The sequence below is a fragment of the Trichechus manatus genome, unplaced genomic scaffold (assembly GCF_000243295.1).
Source record: "Trichechus manatus latirostris isolate Lorelei unplaced genomic scaffold, TriManLat1.0 scaffold00160, whole genome shotgun sequence".
Taxonomy (NCBI): domain Eukaryota; kingdom Metazoa; phylum Chordata; class Mammalia; order Sirenia; family Trichechidae; genus Trichechus; species Trichechus manatus.
The window spans coordinates 1,641,940-1,661,688 of record NW_004444096.1 but is presented as its reverse complement, the minus strand read 5'-3'; the positions used below and the strand labels follow the sequence as shown (position 1 = coordinate 1,661,688).

Genomic DNA, 19,749 nt, shown 5'->3' with positions numbered 1-19,749 from the left:
AGAACCTTAAGAACAGCAGCGGAACAGTGTCTGATTTAGTGCCGGAAGATGAGCCCCTCAGGTCGGAAGGCACTCAAAATACAACTGTGCAAGAGTTGCCTCCTCAAAATAAAATTGACCTTAACGATGTGGATGGAGTAAAGATTTCAGGACCTTTATTTCCTGATGCGGCACGGCTCAAACTGAGAAGAAACAGCTGCAAACATCCATTAATAATTGGAATGTGGAATATACAAAGCATGAATCTAGGAAAACTGGAAGTTTAAAAAATTAAATGGAGCCCATGAAGATCGAGATCCCAGACATTAGTGAGCTGAAATGGACTGGTATCGACCATTCTGAATTCGACAATGATGATGTCTCCCATGGCGGGAACGACAAACTGAAGAGGGACGGCCTCGCACTCATCATCAAAAGGAGCATCTCAAGATCTCCTGAAGAACAACGCTGTCAGTGGGAGGATAACGTCCACACGCCTACAGGGAAGGCCAGTAAATACGACCAGTGTTCAAATTCACGCACCAACCACTAAGGCCAACGATGAAGAAATTAAAGATTTTTACCAACTTCTGCAGTCTGAAATTGACCACACATGCAATCAAGACGCACCGATAATTTCTGGGGATTGGAATGCAAAAGCTGGAAACAAAGAAGGATCGGCAGTTGGAAGACATTGCCTTGGTGACAGAAACTACATCGGAGATCACATGAAAGAGTTCTGCAAGACCAACGACGTCTTCATTGCAAATACCACTTTTCAACAACATAAATGGCGACTATACCAAATGGAACTTGCAGGATAGAATACATCTGTGGAAAGGAACGATGGAAAAGCTCAATATCATCAGAACAATGCCAGGGGCCGACTGTGGACCAGACCATCAATTGCTCATATGCAAGTTCAAGTTGAAGCTGAAGGAAATTAAAACAAGTCCACAAGAGCCAAAACACGACCTTGTGTATATCCCACCCGAATTTAGAGACCACCTCAAGAACCGACTTGATGCGCTGAACACTAATGACTGAAGACCAGACAAGTTGTAGGATGACATCAAGGACATCACACATGAAGAAAGCAAGAGATCATTAAAAAGACAGGAAAGAAAGAAAAGACCAAAATGGATGTCAGAAGAGACTATGAAACTTGTTCTTGAATGCAGAGTAGCTAAAGCGAACAGAAGAAATTATGAAGTAAAAGAGGTAAACACAAGATTTCATGGTGGCTTGAGAAGACCAAGTATTATAATGAAATGTGCAAAGATATGGAGGTAAAAACCAAGAGGGAAGAACTCAGTATTTCTCAAGCTGAAAGAAGTGAATAAGAAAAAATTCAAGCCTCAAGTTACAATACTGAAGGACTCCATGGGCAAAATATCAAACGAAGCAGGAAGCGTCACAAGATGGTAGGAATACACAGTTACTGTACCAAAAAAGAACTGGTTGACGTTACATCATTTCAGGAGGTAGCATATGATCAAGAATTGATGGTATGGAAGGAAGTACAAGCTGCAATGAAGGCATTCGCGGAAAACAAGGCCAGTGACAGAAGAAGTCACATGCCAATTGAGATGTTTCAACGAACGCATGCAATGCTGGAAGCGCTCACTCGTCTATGCCAAGAAATTTGGAAGACAGCTACCTGGCCAACCGACTGGAAGAGATCCATATTTATGCCCATTCCAGAGGGGAAATCCAACAGAATGTGGAAATTATCCAACAATACCACTAATACCATGCACAAGTACAATTCTGCCGAAGATAATTCAAAAACAAATGCAGCAGTACATCGACAGGGAACTGCCAGAAATTCAAGTCAGATTCAGAAGAGGATGTGGGATGAGGGCTATTATCATTCCTGATGTCAGATGGATCTTGGCTAAAAGCAGAGAATACCAGAAAGATGTTTACCTGTGTTTTTTTGGAGACGCAAAGGCATTCTACCGTGTGGATCATAGCAAATTACAGATAACACTGTGAAGAACAGGAATTCCAGAACACTTAATTGTGCTCATGAAAAACCTAGACATAGACCAAGAGGCGGCAGTCATTCAAAGAGAACAAGGGGATACTGCGTGGTTTACAACAGGAAAGGTATGCGTGAGGGTTGTATCCTTTCACCATACCTATTCAATCTGTATGTTGAGTGAACAATGCGAGAAGCTGGACTATGAGAAGAATGCGGCATCAGGACTGGAGGATGACTCATTAACAACCTGCAATATGCGGTGACACAGCCTTGCTTGCTGAAAATGAAGAGGACTTGAAGCCCTTACTGATGACGATCAAAGACGACAGCCTTCTGTATGGACTACACTTCAACATAAAGGAAACCAAAATCCTCACAACTGGACCAATAAGCAACATCATGATTAATGAAGAAGAAAGTTGTCAAAGATTTCATTTTACTTAGATCCACGATCAAAACCCATGGAAGCATCAGTCAAGAAATCAAAGGACGTACTGAATTGGGCAAATCTGCTGCCAAAGACTTCTTTAAACTGTTAAAAAGATGTCACTTTGAGGACTAAGGTGCACCTGACCCAAGCCATGGTATTTTTAATCGTCCCATATGCATGGGAAAGCTAGACAACGAACAAGGAAGACCAAAGAAGAACTGATGTCTTTGAATTATGGTGTTGCCAAAGAATATTGAATATACCATGGACTATACCAGAAGAAGGAACAAATCTGCCTTGGGAGAGGTTATAGCCAGAATGCTCCTTAGAAGCAAGGATGGCGAGAATTTCTCTCTCGTACTTTGGACGTGTTGTTAGGAGGGACCAGTCCCTGGAAAAGGACATCACGCTTGGCAAAGTAGAAGGTCACCGAAAAAGAGGAAGACCCTCAACAAGGTGGACTGACACGGGCTGCAACAAAGGGCTCGAGCATTAACAACGATTGTGAGCGCGGTGCAGGACCGGGCAGTGTTTCGTTCTGTGGTACACAGGGTCGCTATGAGTCAGAACCGACTTGACGGCACCTAACAACAACAATGAAATCTATGAGAACATGCCCACTGACAGGGGACTAGCTAAACTAAGCTACAAATTTACAATGCAATCCTATGCAGACTTTAGATGGAATATTGTAGACCTGTATGTGCTGATAATGAAAGATGTGCCAGGGTTTTATTAAGTGAAAAATGCAAGATGCAAAACAGTAAGTAGAGTATGATTTCATGTAAACAATTATTTTAAAAGCAGACAGAGAGAGAGATACACACACATACAAAGGCGTAAAAAAAATTCTGAACGTAAGACGGACTGACGTAGTAGCTGCGATAATGGGCTCAAGCACGTAACGACTGAGACGATGGCGCAGAACCAGGCCGCGTTTTGTTCTGTTGTACATAGGGTATCCCTGAGTCCGGACCGCTTCCACGGCACCTAACCACCACCACCAATTCTTTGATTCAAGCCATAACCATGTTACCCTTGACTTTAATTTAAATCGTGTATACTCACTTTAGGAGATAAAACCTCTTCCCTTAACTGTATGCTTGTAATTAATTAATAATTTACATTACCAAATTTTGCCAGCAGGGGGAGTAAGCTACCAAAGACCAGACTTCACAGAGAAATCTGTTACTACAACCTAACTTTTTCAGAGTTAATCACTTAGCTCTTCTAATTATAGGCACCCTTCCAAATCATCCTAGAAAGCACAAACCAAAGTCAAAATTTATTCCTGACCAATAGTTCTTTGGTATGTGAAATAACTTCCTGTAAGTCTAAAATGATAGAAAACGGCACTATTTTAAGAGTAAAACGGGACCAACTGCACTTCCTTCGAGTGGGCATCGTAACATTTAGTTCAATGGAAGCTGATATTCAAAGAGGAATGAACAGTATGAAATCCTGAAGACGGGAGCAGCGAAAACCAACCCTGCTGCCGTCTAGCCGACGCCGACCCACAGCGAGCCGACAGGGCGAGCAGAACTGCCCCAGAGCGTTCCCAAGGCTGTAATCTTTAGGGAGCAGACCGCTTCATCCTTCTCCTGCGAAGCGGCTGGTGGGTTCAAACTGCCGACCCTTCAGTTAGCAGCCAAGTGCTTAACCACTGTGCCAGCAGGGCAGTGAAATAACAAACACTTTTAGGGACAGGATTATTGAGCTAGTGAAGTTTTTCTCCACTGATTTCCTATGATGTTTGACAGTTGCTGTAACACTGAACAGGACATGTTCAAAGTACTGTTACATCAAGGGGCACCCTACTAGTTTTATTTTGTAGTTTCGGTATTATGTGGGAGAACACAAGCAGCAGGAAAACAAAGTATGCAAGGGTAGTAGAATTTACTACTGTAATTATGGTGTTAATGTCTTATAACAAAGAAGGTACTATATTCTTTGCAACCTTTTTCTCATCTGAGAAAATCTCTATGATAATACTGTTTTGACTCTTTTGATTGCTGCACAGTATCCCATAGTATGGATGCATCAAAGTTTAACCACTTCCCTTTCAAAGAACATCTGGTTTGTTGCCAATTTTTCATGAAGACAAATTAATCCTACAATGAGAATCCTTATGTATGATACCGCAGTCAATCTCTGAGATAACATAAAATAGAAGTGCTGCTCTAAAAAATATAAGCATTTTTTTTAACCTTTAACAGATTTCATTAAATTGACCTCCACACTAGCAGTACCAACTCACACACTCCCCACGGCTACATTTCCCCACATTTAATCTTTAATTGTCGCTGATCTTAAGGGTCAAAAATGATCTCATTTTAATCTGAATTTTCAATATGCAGTGACAAGTTTTCTGTAACTGCCTTTCTATATCCCTTGCTCATTTTCTACTGGACTGCCTTTTCCTACTGATTTGTATGAATTCTTAATGGATCCTTAATATCAACCTACTGCCTCTTCTAAGTCTTTTTTTTTACCATAGTGGGTCACCCTGCCCCACTGTTCAAAAACGCCATCCTTATTACATACTGAATTCCTCCACTAATGTATCCAGTTCTTCACCAAATCTCTGACTAAGTCTGTGGTCAATCCTTCTAATTTTTCATGAAGATTAAAGCGAAGATACTGCAGTGGCATGCTGTCCAGTACAGTCAGTCAATAAAAGCACACTGCCTTAACACGCTCAACAATCTTCAGGTTTATTCAAATTTCAATTAGTCTACAGATATCATCAAAACACAAAAGGCAAGTTTATTCCAAGTGACTAACTCGTGCCTCCTATTACTAAAAGACTAATTCTGTTTCCCTCGCCTCCCCCGACTACAGAACCAGCATGTCATTATGTGACTATTTAGACGTGCTAATCCCGATAGCCAGAGCTTGAAGTCACTGAAAAGGTCTGCTGCTGTGGCTACTTTGTTTCGCTTCCAAACTTATGTATTCTAATAAATTCTAACTCCATAGATTACGAATGAGGAACTTGCTGTTTAAGTTCATTAATAAAAACTCTGCTGTCATTCATTTGGGCAAAGCAAACAAGGACCTACTTGTCCCGCCTATTCTGTCATTTCACAAAAATGGAAGGTAGAGTAGGTAGAGCTACAGTTTAGAACTGTCACTGGGGTACACACTACCAACTGAGAAAAGGTTTCCATGTTTTTAAAGTATATAAGAGTTTCTCTATTAATTTGTTATGTGGTTGTCCACTAAGGGGATCTTACCAACAGACGTTCAAGTGTTACCATGACTGACAAGTATAGATCTAAAAGGACATATCCGATCCACACCAGGACCATTCTCTGCAAAACCCAAGAGCTTCACAGCTTCTGCACACTTCTGCCCCTCAGGCAAGCACAGTTTATCTTCGGTGGTTTCCCTTTAATGACACGCTAGAATTAAACCCACATCTACGGATGGAATCCTTTCATTAGATGTACAACACACACGCACCCATCTTTTCCCCCAAATACAATTTTTAAAACCGTAACTAATACAGGTCATTCCTCAGCCCTCAACACAACTCATTACCATTCTTTCAGTTATTTATCCATCTACAACCAATATTTACTGACTGCCTGTTACCTGCCAAGCACTTAGGGATACAGCAGTGGAATGCTGCAGGACAGACAAGGATCTTTATGTAACTGAAGAGAGCAGCCTGCCCTCGATGTCCTTAGACACAGTTTAGCTATACCATTAGCACTTAAGACCAACATACCAGCCTGATGTGAACCATCGACCCTGATAAAAATTATTTAACTGTTAAAGGAAATCCAAACAAGTAAAAAATCACTATGTTGATGAGAAGAGTCAACAGGAGGGTAATTTAAATAACAAGGAGATCTCCTTTGAGAAACAAATAAATACTCAAATTAACTGATTACTCACAAATTTAGATGAACTAGAGAATGTGAAAAGCTCAAAATGGTTATATATTTAAGGAAATAAATTCTTTCCAAATCATATGCAAGAAGTACTCACAAATGGAGTAAAATTTCCCCCATATAAGCAGGCAATCCCAAGGTAAGCAAGTTTTTTCCCTGTAAGTTTAAAACTACTACATATAAAATCTCGTATATGATGTCTGTGATTACTAAATACACGTTGGAGAATTTAAACCTGAATAACCTCTAATTTGTCAGTAATTTTTAATTATTAGAGTCCAAATTAATATAGCTTTGTTGGGTCTTTCATTACACATGGTATTGTGAAAAGAACATGGATTTTGGAGTAGAAGCTGCCTCAAACACTCACCACGTGTCTGAAGTGTGACCATTTTGGGGCTCCTCATATCTCTCATAGAGATAATACCTTCCCCCACAGAGCTGTTTTCAGGATTAACCTAAAATGTATATCAAATACTCAGCACCAAGACTGGTATCCAGTTAATTTCTAATTATGTTAAGTTTGTCAGGGATGGTGCTTGAAGCATGGAGGAGGTACACAGTGCAATAAAGCTTCATCTTAAATCCCAAGGAGAAGACAGTCTAACTGAAGAAACTAAAATAGGAAGTGCTATAACAAATACATAAAAGAACAAAGTGTTTGAGAAACACAGATTGGGAGAGGTTAACTGACAGCAAGAAACCAAGTACACTAGAAAATAAAAAAAAAAACAACCCATTACCACCCAGTCAATTCCGACTCATAGCGACCCTACAGGACAGAGAAGAACTGCCCTGTAGTGTTTCCAAGGCTAAAATCTTTACGGAAGCAGATAGCCACATCTTTCTACTGGCGGAGTGGCTGGTGGGTTCAAACTGCCGACCTTTTGGGTTAGCAGCCGAGTGCTTTAACCATTGTGCCACCAGGGCTTCTGAGAACATAATATATGTATTTTTTTATTTTTTATTGTTGTAGTTTAAGTGGAAGTCTACATTTCAAGTTAGTCTCTCATACAAATATTCATACATACATTGTTATGTCACCCTAGCTGCTCTCCCTACACTGTGACAGCACACTCTTCCTTTCCACCCCTGATTTCCATGTCCATTCAACCAGCTCCTGACCCTCTCTGCCTTCCCACCTCACAGGAGCTGCCCATTTAGTCTCATGTATCTACTTGAGCTAACAAGCACACTCTTCACAAGTATCGCCGTATGTCCTACAGTCCAGTCCAATCTCTGTCTGAAGAGTTGGAGTCTGGAGTGGTTTTAGTTCTGGCTTGTCAGAGTCCAGCGGCCATGCTTTCCAAGGCTCCTCCAGTCTCAGTCAGACCATTAAGTCTGGTCTTTTTACTCGAATTTTGAGTTCTGTACCCCACCTTTCTCCTGCTCCATCAGGGACTCTCTGCTGTGTTCCCTGTCAGGGCGGTCACCGGGGGTAGCGGTGCACCATTCAGTTGAGAACGCAATCTATTCTAAGAAATGTAACAAGTACGCAGCAGGTGAATTACAGACAGTAAGAGTGGAAGAGCTGGAGATCAAGCTAGTGAAACAGACTGCAACCAGTCTATCAAGTACTTGCTATAATCCTACTCAAGTATGATTTTATTTCTGGATAGCGGGAAACCATTAAAAACGTTTTTAAGACAGTAGCACAATTCAGTCTAAATTTTACAACGATGCCACCATCAGCAGATAGACCAGGCAGAAGGAAGAGCAGTAATCAGGGTTATTTCAAGAGAGATGACCCGAGCGTCCGTTACGGCGGTGGCAGTAATAACAGATTTACACACACGACATTTAGGAGAAAGAGTCCAAGGTTTGCACACGGGTGGGCAGGGGCTGGTGGGCAACAAAGTCAAAGAACAAGAAAAAGCTGATGAGAAATTTCAAAGTGAGAGAACTTTGGTTGAGTAGATAGTGTTAGCTCTTACTGAGAACCTAAAAATAAAACGCAGGAAAGGGAGGAATCTGGACACACTGTATCTGAAGAGATACAGCAAATGCAGAGAGCTTAAAAAAAAAAAAAAAAAAATCCAGGCCGTAGAGCTGCCTCCAACTCATAGTGACCCTACAGGGGACGGAGTAGAACTGCCCCACCGGGTTCCCAAAGAGCCGCTACCTGGTGGATTCGAACTGTCAGTCTTGGTTAGCAGCTGAGCTCTTAACCACTATGCCACAGGTCTCCACAGAGAGTTTACAGAAGGTAAACATACAGGTCTGAGCTAGAAATAAAAGATTTGAGAGTCATTTACACAGACATAGGAGTTGCAAGAATGCCCAAGGAAAAGCTGTTGAGTAGGAAACAAAAAAAAAAGGAAAAAAGGCTGAACAATACTGATATTTAAGGGGCAGGAAGAGAGGAACCAAGACATTGGAGAACAGCTATCACAGAGGAGTCTCTGGGTGGTGCAAACGGTTAATGCACTACGCTGCTAACCAAAAGGTTGCTAGTTCGCATCCAGAGGTGCCTCAGAAGAAAGGCCTGGTGATCTACTTCTGGAGAAAAAAAAAAGCAGTCATTAAAATCCCTACGAAGTCCTTTTAAAAATTACTTATATGATCTCGGGGAACATCTAGCTCAACTGGCATAACATAGTTTATAAAGAAAATGTTCTACATTCTACCTTGGTGAGTAGCATCTGGGGTCTCAAAAGCCTGTGAGTGGCCATCTAAGATACTCCACTGGTCTCACCCCTTTGGGAACAAGGGAGAATGAAGAAAACAAGATACAAGGAAAAGATTAGTCCAAAAGACTAACAGACCACATCTACCACAGCCTCCGCCAGACTGAGTCCAGTACAACTACATGGTGCCCGGCTACAACCACTGACTGCTCTGACCAGGATCACAACAGAGGGTTCTGGACAGAGCTGGAGAAGGATGTAGAACAAAATTCTAATGCACAAAAAAAAGACCAGATTTACTGGCCTAAAGGAGACTGGAGAAACCCTGAGAGTATGGCCCCCAGACACCCTTTTAGCTCAGTGATGAAGTCATTTCCAAGGTTCACCGTTCAGCCGGGGAGTGGACAGCCCCATAAAACAAAACGAGACTAATGGGGCACAACAGACAAGGGCCAGAAGGGAGAGGGGGCAGGAAAGCTGGTAATAGGGAACCCAAGGTCGAGAAGGGAGAGTGTTGACATGTTGTGGGGTTGTTAACCACATGTCATAAAACGTGTGTACTAACTGTTTAATGAGAAACTATTTGTTAAACCATCTAAAGCACTATTAAAAAAAAAAAAATTACCTGTATGAGACCAAATGGTCAACAATTCCTTTAAAACAAAGATGAGAATGTAAGGGAGCAGGGAAACTAGATTAATGGAAACAGAACCACCAGAATGGAAATAATAAGAATCGGGCTGGATTAAAGCAAGGGAGGGTCCTGAACACTGACAATCTTTGGTGGCCCCTCCTCTGCCTACTCACGCATTCAAACAGGAAACGTGACTTATATATGCCTGTGTGTCTTAGCTATCCATGATGTAAGTTCTTTTTAAATCTGACTATAATACTAGCGATTGAATGCAAAAGTGGCATATATCATTTGAGTGGAATGAAATAACTGGATTATAGAATGTTTAGTGGGTGAATGCAGCAATAACTAGATTCGACAGCCGCCCCTCCACCCCGCCCCTGCCCGCCACCCTCTTGTTTATTAGAAAGAAACAGTTGTACTCCCAAGAGATGTGCTGAGATAAGGAGTTTCAATTAAACTGGAAGGGACCCTAAAAGACAGATAGCAATGAAGGTATTGAAGTGGTAGGGGCCTCAAAGCTTAAATAACCTTCCGCATGGGCGCCCTCATGACCTTGTGTGAACTTCATTTCTGGCTAGCAGATTCTCACATGCTGGAGCTGGTATCAGTTTAATTTAGTGCCCTGCCAGTTTCCTTTCGTTGCAGTGCTCAACTTTTCTTGGCATCTAAGAGTCTTTGCTTTGGACAACTGGAGCCCGTTTTGCTGATGCCCAAAGCATGTGCTTACCTTGATTACTGGGTAATCTGTCCCTGACGAAAATGTTCACGCATCGTGACAAATGTAACCAAAGTACTGAACAATCTGTGTAGAAATTGTCGAATGAGAACCTACACTGCTGTGTAAACCTTCACCAAAAACACAATAAAATACTTACAAAAATAAAACAAAAAACCCTATGGAGTACAGTTCTACTTGACACACACAGGGCTGCCATGAGTTGGCACGAAGACAACCGGTTTTAGTATTACAAGAGCCAGGAAAGAAAGAATTTCAAAAAGGGGAGAAGAGATAAAAAGTGTTAAATAAACAAGAGGTGAAATGGGATAAAGACTATATAAAGACCATAGGATAGATTTTTTTAAACTGACAAGGAATTTTCAAATAAATTTTTTTTATGACCAAATATTCAAACAAAATTCCAAAAACTGGAGTACCTATAACATCCTTTAGAAAGTAGTTCCATGTTAACAACCACTACATTCGCTGAAACTTAATTATCTTTTTTAAGTTAATTCTGTATCAGGGTAAATCTGAGACATACATGTGAACTTGGGTACAAATGATTTTTAAGGAATGGATACCATTCGGAACAACCACAGTCTCTTTAATTACATTATGTACCACAGGACAGAAGTCTACCGTTTAGCTACACGTAACACAGCTGCTACAGTACAAGGGAAATTCCAACAGGATGTATACTGGCGAGAGGAAACCAGGAACAAAATGAAGCCAATTATTTGGAACTGTTTTCAACAAATTGAACCAATGTGAAATAATGGATCAAGTAAGAGATTACGGGCTTAGAGAGTCATGAGATCCATGCAGCATGTCCTCAATCCACAGGACATTGGAAAGCTCCTCAGCACTTACGCGTGGTCTGCTTGGTCCACACACGGGAATTTGTTCACTCACTGCCTTTTAATTTCCTCTTCAAACATAACATGAAGGCTGTTTGGGATTGTGAGTAGTCTACGCATATATACTTGTATCATTAACCTGTTATGTTCTCGTCACCTCCCAAGTAGCTGTGAAGTGTTACAATTTTTCTCTAACCTTTTGAACATGCTATGATTGCAATTTGGATTGCGATGTCTAACTTCTACTCTTCAAGCTTAAGTTCTTATTCAGACATTAACAGTCCTTGGAGCTAGAAGCCTGAGCCTTTTACCATGACTTAGTTTTCAAATTCACAAGTTGAAACCAGTAACTGCATGTTACGTAGAAATGACAGATTTTAAAATGCCTCTACTCACTAAAACAGAAAATTGAGACAATTTCTAAACTAAACCATCAAGACAATCATCACAAAAACAGGAAATTATTTTGAACAAATATGAAGGGACAGTCATTTGACTTTGACAAGTTATTTAAACCATTGTTAACTGTTACAAGTTAAGCATTTGACTTCCAAGTGTCAAAAGGCAAAAAACAGTTCTGAGGCTCAATAATTATAAATTAAAAGGAAAAGCTAAATCTGGCTACCTTTAGGCCTAAATCTATACAGTAACATTCTAAAAGACTTTTAAAACAAATTTTATATTTAAAAGACTTACTTAAGCTAAAAGAAATAATGTAATGTAATCAGAAACTCTAGTTCAACGTGCAGCATCTAGTAATAATGGCATACCTTTTCTTTCTGTTTTCTGTGCAGGGACAGAAGATGTGGGTGTAGGCAGTTTTGATAAAGTAGATGCTCCATTAGCATCAAATGATTTCTTTGGCTGGTGATCAGACTGTAGCGTAAATGGACTAGAAGGAACAGTGCCTGGGGTAGCAGTTGGATGAACCACTGGTTTGATGGGGTGCTGTACTGGCGTAGAACTACCGTGAGTCTCTGCTCTTGGCAGTCTGTAGTCTCTGTCATTGTGTTTGCTTGTCTGAGACAAAATATTCTGTGGGAGCAAACTACTGGCATCACTGGAATGCTTGTCTTCCACTTTAGTTCACAGTTCGTAAAAAGAGATGTTGGAATGACGGAAGGGGGAAGAAAAAAGATTACGTTAGAATTCTGTCTTTAACAACAGCTAATGTAGCAACATACTTGCATATCTTTTTATAAAACTGCAAGCCCAGTTAGTATCTGCAGTTTTACCACTAGCATGTAAATATTCAAATACTAGAAGAGGCATCTTAGCTCAACTATAAATATTAATATATACTCATATTTCATTGGGCTTTCAAATGGGCTACTAGCTTTTTGGGATTCTTTGGAATCACACCGAAGTTCCAACAAAATATACATATTTTTAAAATATGGAATAACACTTTATTCAAATAAAAAAATCTAAAAATATTTTAAAAACAGAAAAAGTAAATGGTCCATCCTTTTAAAATCTGGACCATGGGTACTGATAAATGACTGAATTACCCACAGTGGTTCAACTGCAAAGGAATATTAGTTTCACTAGCCTGATTGTTCTGGATACTAAGGTAGTTAATCAGTGGGCCCTAAAGCGGTTTATGCCAGGGATTAAACAACCTCATTTGAGGATTGATGAACTTATGATGAACTGTGCATTTAATAAGTAGGCCAATTCATATTTTTAATAACGCAAACAAACACCAGAGTTTGTTATAAAATCACAATACATAATGCTATCTGAAGAGAAGTTCTTATCACAGTACTGTCAGAAAAAAATCTGCATGCTATCACCAGCTATATTAAAAACAGACCCTCTTCCAACTTAAAGCCGTAAAAATACTTTAAATACTTTAAACTCAGAAACAAGTACTCAGAACAGCTGAAGCTCTACCATGAGCACTATGCTTCCGCAAGAGCGCAGAGAAAGAGAACTTCAACAATCACAAGTTGACAAGTTCTGTACTTAGAAAAAATATCTAGCCTGAGCTACAACAGTTCAGTCAGTAACGAAATAATTAAAATATCCTCCCTCCAAGTAGATAAACGCCTTCGTATTCCAAAACACGGTACGCAGTGACAGTGTCACCACAGAACGCCCTCTCTGATGGATGTAGCAGTATTTTTATCAAATTCACGGCTCTTCCAGTTCTAGAGGCCATGACAGCACAAACAAGGAAGGATGCTCCAACCACAAGTCAGATGTGAAGCTGTCAGTACCTACTGCACATGCCTACACGCTACCAAACCAAAAGTACCGGGGCACTGCCAACATGCTTCCCAACACATGGAAACACAAGACCTTCTGAGTTAGTAATGACCTAAAAATAAAATTTACTATTACTAGTTACATACTTACTATACTGTTTTATCAGCAAAATAAAAAATAAACGTAAGATCAATGCAGGAATGTTGAGCTATCACAGCAGAACAAATATCCATTGCGTGATCCTAGTCAATAAGCTATAAATTTGCATGCACATGTACCTTTTTAAATTTTATTCTAGGTTTTCTTCCTGCGAAGAATGTTACTACAGTAGAAACCTTTAGGAACAGATATAACAAGAATAATCCTAGTCCAAGTCCCACCAATCCTTCTGTCACTGGATTGCCTAGATCTTTTTAATTCCTTGACAAATAAAATTTCCTTCTAGTTCTGCATGGCTACAGTCAGACTGTATCAAGTAAATGTATTCAGATGAAAATTAAAAAATTCATATAACATCTGTAAGTTAAAAAAATAAAAAAAGCAAAATGACAAGAACTATGGAAGCTTTAGACGCAACAGCTTCCTCTTACTCACAACCCCGGACAGCGCACAGTCAAGGCAGTGGCTTTCGAGGGAGGCTGCCGTGCACCAATCCCCATGGGGCGTTCAGCGGTGTCTGGAGACACATGGTTGTCGTGACTGCAGAGAGGGAGGTGCACCACTGGCATCCAGTGTGCAGAGGCCTTCAATCTAGAAGGCAGCCTCCCACAACAAACAATTATCAGGTCCAGAATGGCGTTCATGCCACTGGTGACAAAACCCCATGAAGGTTTCTCTAACCAGAGTAGTAACCCTACGAGGCACAGACTAGAGATGATAAAAATAATCTAGCAGAGGTAGCATCCAATAAAAAACTTTATCCATACAATTTTAAATATCAAGTTACAGATATCATTAACACGGCTGAAAAATCTTTATACTGCACTGCAAAAAGAAAACGTACTAAAATCTATTTTTCTACCTCTTTATCACTTTACATGTAAAATCTTCCCAGTCCTGCCCCCCATCCTCCACTCTTCTTTTGCTGGCAGTCTGGAACTACAAGCTTTAAGCCTCACCCTACAGGAATACCAATGTATTGGATACGTGGAAAAACTCTGCCAGCATTTCGGATGGACAGTTCTAACACTCAAACGGCTTACTGATTTTATTAGTACCACACCAAATGTAGCTCAGTTGACACACACATACATATATAAAACAAAGACGGCATCAGTCCTTTCCAAACATTACTTAAAACACTCAAACTTCCCCCAAAAGGTGTGATATACGACTACATTTCAATACAAACACAAACCCACTGATTCATCATTTGTACATCTAGGAATTTATTTTGAGAAAACTATCAAATAAGTGGGCAAAGATGTGAATCATAGCATTCTTTATAGTAGGAAAAGGTTGGAAACCATCCAAGTATCCATGGATAGGGAATTATTTTTAAATGATGGCACATCCAAACAACGGAATACTATGAGGTCAATTAGACAAACTGACATGGAAATATAATACCCCTGAAATATTACCGATCAAAAGAGCAGGCTGGAAGCAATAATATATAATCTCAGTTTTTGGCATAAAATACATACACATAATTTTTATATATGTTTATATGCATATGGGGAAAAGTATATATCCCAAAACGTTCCTGGGTCATGGGATTAAAAAATTTTCACTTTTTTTAAAAATTGTGCTTTAAAAGTGGAAGTTTACAATTCAAGTTAGTCTCTCATACAAAAATCTATACACATATTGTTATGTGATGCTAGTTCCTCAACCTATACCATGACAGCACACTCCTCCCTTCCATCCATGATTTCCCGTGTCCATTCAACCAGCTCCTAACCCTCTCTGCCTTCTCATCTCACCTCCGGACAGAAGCTGCCCATTTAGTCTCATGTATCTACTTGAGCTAAGAAGCACACTCTTCAGGAGTATCACTTTATGTCCCAGAGTCCAGTCCAATCCCTGTCTGAAGAGTTGGCCTCGGGAGACGTTTCAGTTCTGGGCTAACAGAGTGTCCAGGGGCCATGTCTGCCGGGGTCCCTCCAGTCTCAGTCAGACCATGAAGTCTCGTCTTTCTACCAGAATTTGAGTTCTGCACCCCACTTTTCTCCTGCTCCGTCAGGGTCACTCTCTTCTTCAGTTTTGTTTGTAATAATGAACATGCTTTATTTTAAAATCCTGAAGAAAAGACTATTTCATTTTTGTAAGAAAAAATGCAAACAGACAAACACACACAGCACAACTCTGACTTTATTTCCTTAGAGAGAGTTTATTATTATTAAAAAGAGAAAAATAATACTTTCACTTCCCATGAATTTTTCTATCATATCTCTAATCCCTCCCTTCATTTCCTCTACCCTACAGGAGACATAATTTCAATGACTGATTCTTCTGGGAAGAAACAGCAGACATGCTCAGCCCTGTTCTTTCTCTTTGGCAGCCAGAATCTGGCGAGGCCTAGCTCAGTCCAGTGCTACCTCATTCTGGGATCCAGGCAGCAGGCCCACAGGCTCTTCCACAACACTGCATTCTCCCACTCAATTCTTCATTTACTGAAAAAGGTTACTACTTTAGCCTCCATTTGCCACTCCTCTCCTATACCTCCAATTTATGCAGGAGGCTCACAAGCTGAGTACCATTTATTTTCCTCAACAGACAACCTTTGTCTCATTTTTAATTGTTTGCCAAAAGTCACAGTTACTTAAAATGTTAAATGAAATGGGCACTACAGTCCAAGTCCTCTGCCTCAAAATACAATGTTCTTAACTTTACAACTCCGATACTTTGAATCAGTTTCCTTTCTAAGAATCAGGTACAATTTCAGCAATAGTTTATAAAAAAAATTAAATGTTCCAAAAAACATATTTTAAACATCCAGTCCTAGCAGAACTGTTAATGTTTGTTTCAGTGTTAAATAATTTTTTGTATTAAATGAAAGAATCAATATATCCCTTACAATACACCCCTCATTTTTTTGTTTGGAGTTCCAGAAGGATTCAAAGCATTAAATCTAAGAATTCTATGACCACATCTTAAAACTCTTTCAAAATTTACTAAAGAATCCAAGAACTCTTATATAGCATTTCGTTTTTATTCAGGCCAAGGGAAGCCACTAGGAACAGAATATCTTTAATAAATCTTCAAGCTGAATCAAAAACCAAATGTGTATTACCCAAGCTTTCCAGCTGGGCAAAACTGGATCTCAAAAGAACATTACAGTGTGTCCACGGTTTGAGTTATAAATGAAGACCACCTCGGAACAATACCGGTAGGTATTTTAGTAATTTTGAGGAAATTTAATATGGAGAAAATGTTGCATACTTCCATGACAGTGGTGAAATTAGTTTCCAGATAAAAGGATAAACGAGTTTCTCACTGATAACACAGAACGCCACAGGTCCTCTGATGTCCCTGTGTTGTGGCTCTGATTCAATCATAAGACTCAAACCCAGTGAGTCCTGGAAAGCATTTCAGTTTCTAGTTTAAAAGGACACAATTCAGGAAAAAACGCTCAATCCAAAACTCAAAACTTATTTCATTTTATTTTATTTTTTTACCAATTTGACTACATTACAAGCAATACAGGTAGTGATGTATACCTGTACAATTCCACTGTGTACCCTCTTTCCTCTGCAGGAAACAAAACGGTGGAGAGGCTGTGGGGTGAGCCAACGTTAAAGAAACCCTGTACGGTTGTATGAATTTTATGCTTTACATATGTAGATGACTACGCATATAGGTTTGTAAAAATAAATTAATTGCAAGAATGAATCAAACACTACATCGTTTCAAAGAAAACAATTAATACTTACTCCCACCGGCAAACCCACTGGTGGCTGTTGCTTGCATCACCTCTCTTCTGTAATCCCGATCTTTCGGGAAGCTATTGACTGCCATCTTGTTTGCTTCTTTTTGTCTCTGTTCTCTGGAAGTAAACCAGATGAGCCCGTAAATACATCATGAATTACATGAGTCTCCATGTAACACTTCCGGCCGAATGCTCAGTGCAATGGGACATGGCAAATAAAAGAATGGAACATGGCCATAATCTAGTTTGACTCATGTGGGGAAACGGGATGTAGCAAACAGAACACTAATGTTTCTCACTGATGGCAAAATTATACCAATAATTTATACCACTAACCCTAATCAAAATGTTGTCATATTAATTCTACATATATGAAGAAAGCATCTTATTATTGTCCTATAAAAATTACAAGGACTCCTATCAAGAATTTTAAGATGCATCTATGCAAATTAACAATATGTATTTTTTATTTACAAGGTCCACGTAGACAGTTGCCTATCAGTCCTAGATTTTTTTTAAAGAGAATTATGGAACTCTTAACGATGGATTAGCCATTGCAATTACAAAGGGGAATGAGGGATGTTACAACAAAGAACCTAAAACTACTATGTTTAATGCCATGAGATGTTAACCTGTAGAATCAAGAAATGAGAAATATTGTTTAACTCAGATGAAGAGCAAATACCTTTCAAGCCACTCCTTTGGTTTTTCCCACTGTGAAACTTCTGTTCGACAATTGTAGTAGTACTTTTTCCCAGAAGAGCTAATATGCTCAGACCAGTCATCTGCAGAATCATAAGGCTTAAAAACACATTTTTAAAAATTAGAAAAATGTTACCACTATTTAACCTTGATAGGAAATATCAAGAATGTCAATGGTTTTCAAAGCATCATATGGAAAAAGAATGTAATTATCTGCATACATATTTTAGAAAATCTTACTCTGAGGAAAACCTTCAAAGATAATAGAAAAACCCTATAAAATTTCAAAACTAAACAGATTAATAAATACCAGTTCATTACATACAGGAAGGAAAATGTAAAATTAACACTGTCCTGACTTTAGAAAGCATCATAAAAGCTCCTGATTATTGTAATTTTAATTGCTGAAATCGGGGTGGGGGGGGCACTCTCAAATGACTTATTTTATGCCATAAAATCACACTGGTTTTACAATCTTTAAAGCACAACAGAGAATAACCTGCCTGTATTTACTGTTACTCAGTGAAAAAAGGCACCAAAAAACTAAAAACTAATGTATAAAGAATTTTTATGTAATATTCCTTCTCTTATATTATTTTTTAAAGAGAAAATTGTCTCAAAATCCAGGGAAAGGAACAATGAAAAGTAATAACATTTTATTTTCTTGAAATGTCAACTGTTAAATAGGAAGAATAACAATACATGGATGACGATATTAACTCCTTAAGGTAATAAAATATTTTTCTTATATTTTTTCTCATCATAAACACAAAGCTAATTAAATGAATTTCCTTCACCTTCAAAATCTATGAGACTGGTCAAGTATCAACTAGAACCTTGCTTCATATGAAATATGGGATCAGCATCATCATTCATTTTCCAATAACTAAAACTACTCTTTCAAAAATCCTCAGATACAGTCTCTTCAGGTACTTTACAGGCACTGAAAAATCACAATGAGATTAGAAAAATCTGAAATGCTCAGATTTCATGGAATTAATTTTAAAAAGTGAAAGGGTGAAGTGTCTGCACTAGGACTTTTGGCAGAATCTCAAGTATTATTCTAGTTGCATTCCTTAAGTAATTTTTCAAAGGAGCTTTGAGATTAGAATTAAATACTGTTACACCCTGGTAGCCTGTCCTTCTGCGTTGACTACAGCTCTATGCAGAGTGACATTATTTTACAGCTTTAGGAAAGGAAGGCTTGCTCCTTCCCCCACTTCCCTACCTTAACTGTACCAATGAGGAAACAAGCTGACAGAATGTAGAGCTGTCCAGAGATCTCAGAAGGAACTCGCAGTAGAGAAAAGACCAAAGCTCAGGTTTCCTGATGCCTATTATGTCTACCAAATCAACATCAATTCTGTAAATGCTCTAATAATTTCGAGAGTAGCTGGCAGATATATTCCATAGTCTGCCATATGCTCTTATGTTTATGTCTCAAAATAATGAGGGTATTAGAAATCGGCCCTCTGCCTCCAAACCTCTAAAAGCAGCAGTGAGTTACTTTTCCAATCCCTAGATTCCAGAAGAAGACCACCATCAAGCTGCAGGAACCCAAATGCAGACGGCCAAATTCACCAAGTTCTTCTCCCCCACCCCACCCCTTCCCCAAATTACTATGCGAACTGAGCTTTTCCACGGATCTATCTGGAAATCTGGTTTGCCCAGTAAGTGGTCACATGGGATTCCTGGTTTGGTCTGAGAGTGAGACTGAGATTTACAGCTAGAGGGCAGAGGACACTGCAGTCGATCAGTGTGGTCGAGACCAGTGCTCTTCAAAGGGATGGTCTGTGGGCAGAGGACACTGAAGTCCATCAGTGTGGTC

General features: G+C 39.4%; 1 protein-coding gene across 6 annotated transcripts in view; it reads right to left on the bottom strand.

Annotated features, from left to right (window-relative positions):
* WAC (WW domain containing adaptor with coiled-coil) overlaps positions 1-19,749 on the bottom strand; it is a 105,845-nt gene that overhangs the window by 14,397 nt on the left and 71,699 nt on the right. For 5 of the 6 annotated variants that reach the window (XM_012558365.2, XM_004386248.3, XM_023740591.1 and 2 more), the window contains 3 exons: positions 17,905-18,020; positions 17,224-17,336; positions 11,908-12,216 (listed from right to left, as the gene is read on the bottom strand). In XM_012558365.2, the coding sequence (XP_012413819.1) occupies positions 11,908-12,216; positions 17,224-17,336; positions 17,905-18,020 (538 nt within the window). The remainder of the gene's footprint in view (positions 1-11,907; positions 12,217-17,223; positions 17,337-17,904; positions 18,021-19,749) is intronic. The other variant, XM_004386249.2, reaches the window with a different exon arrangement.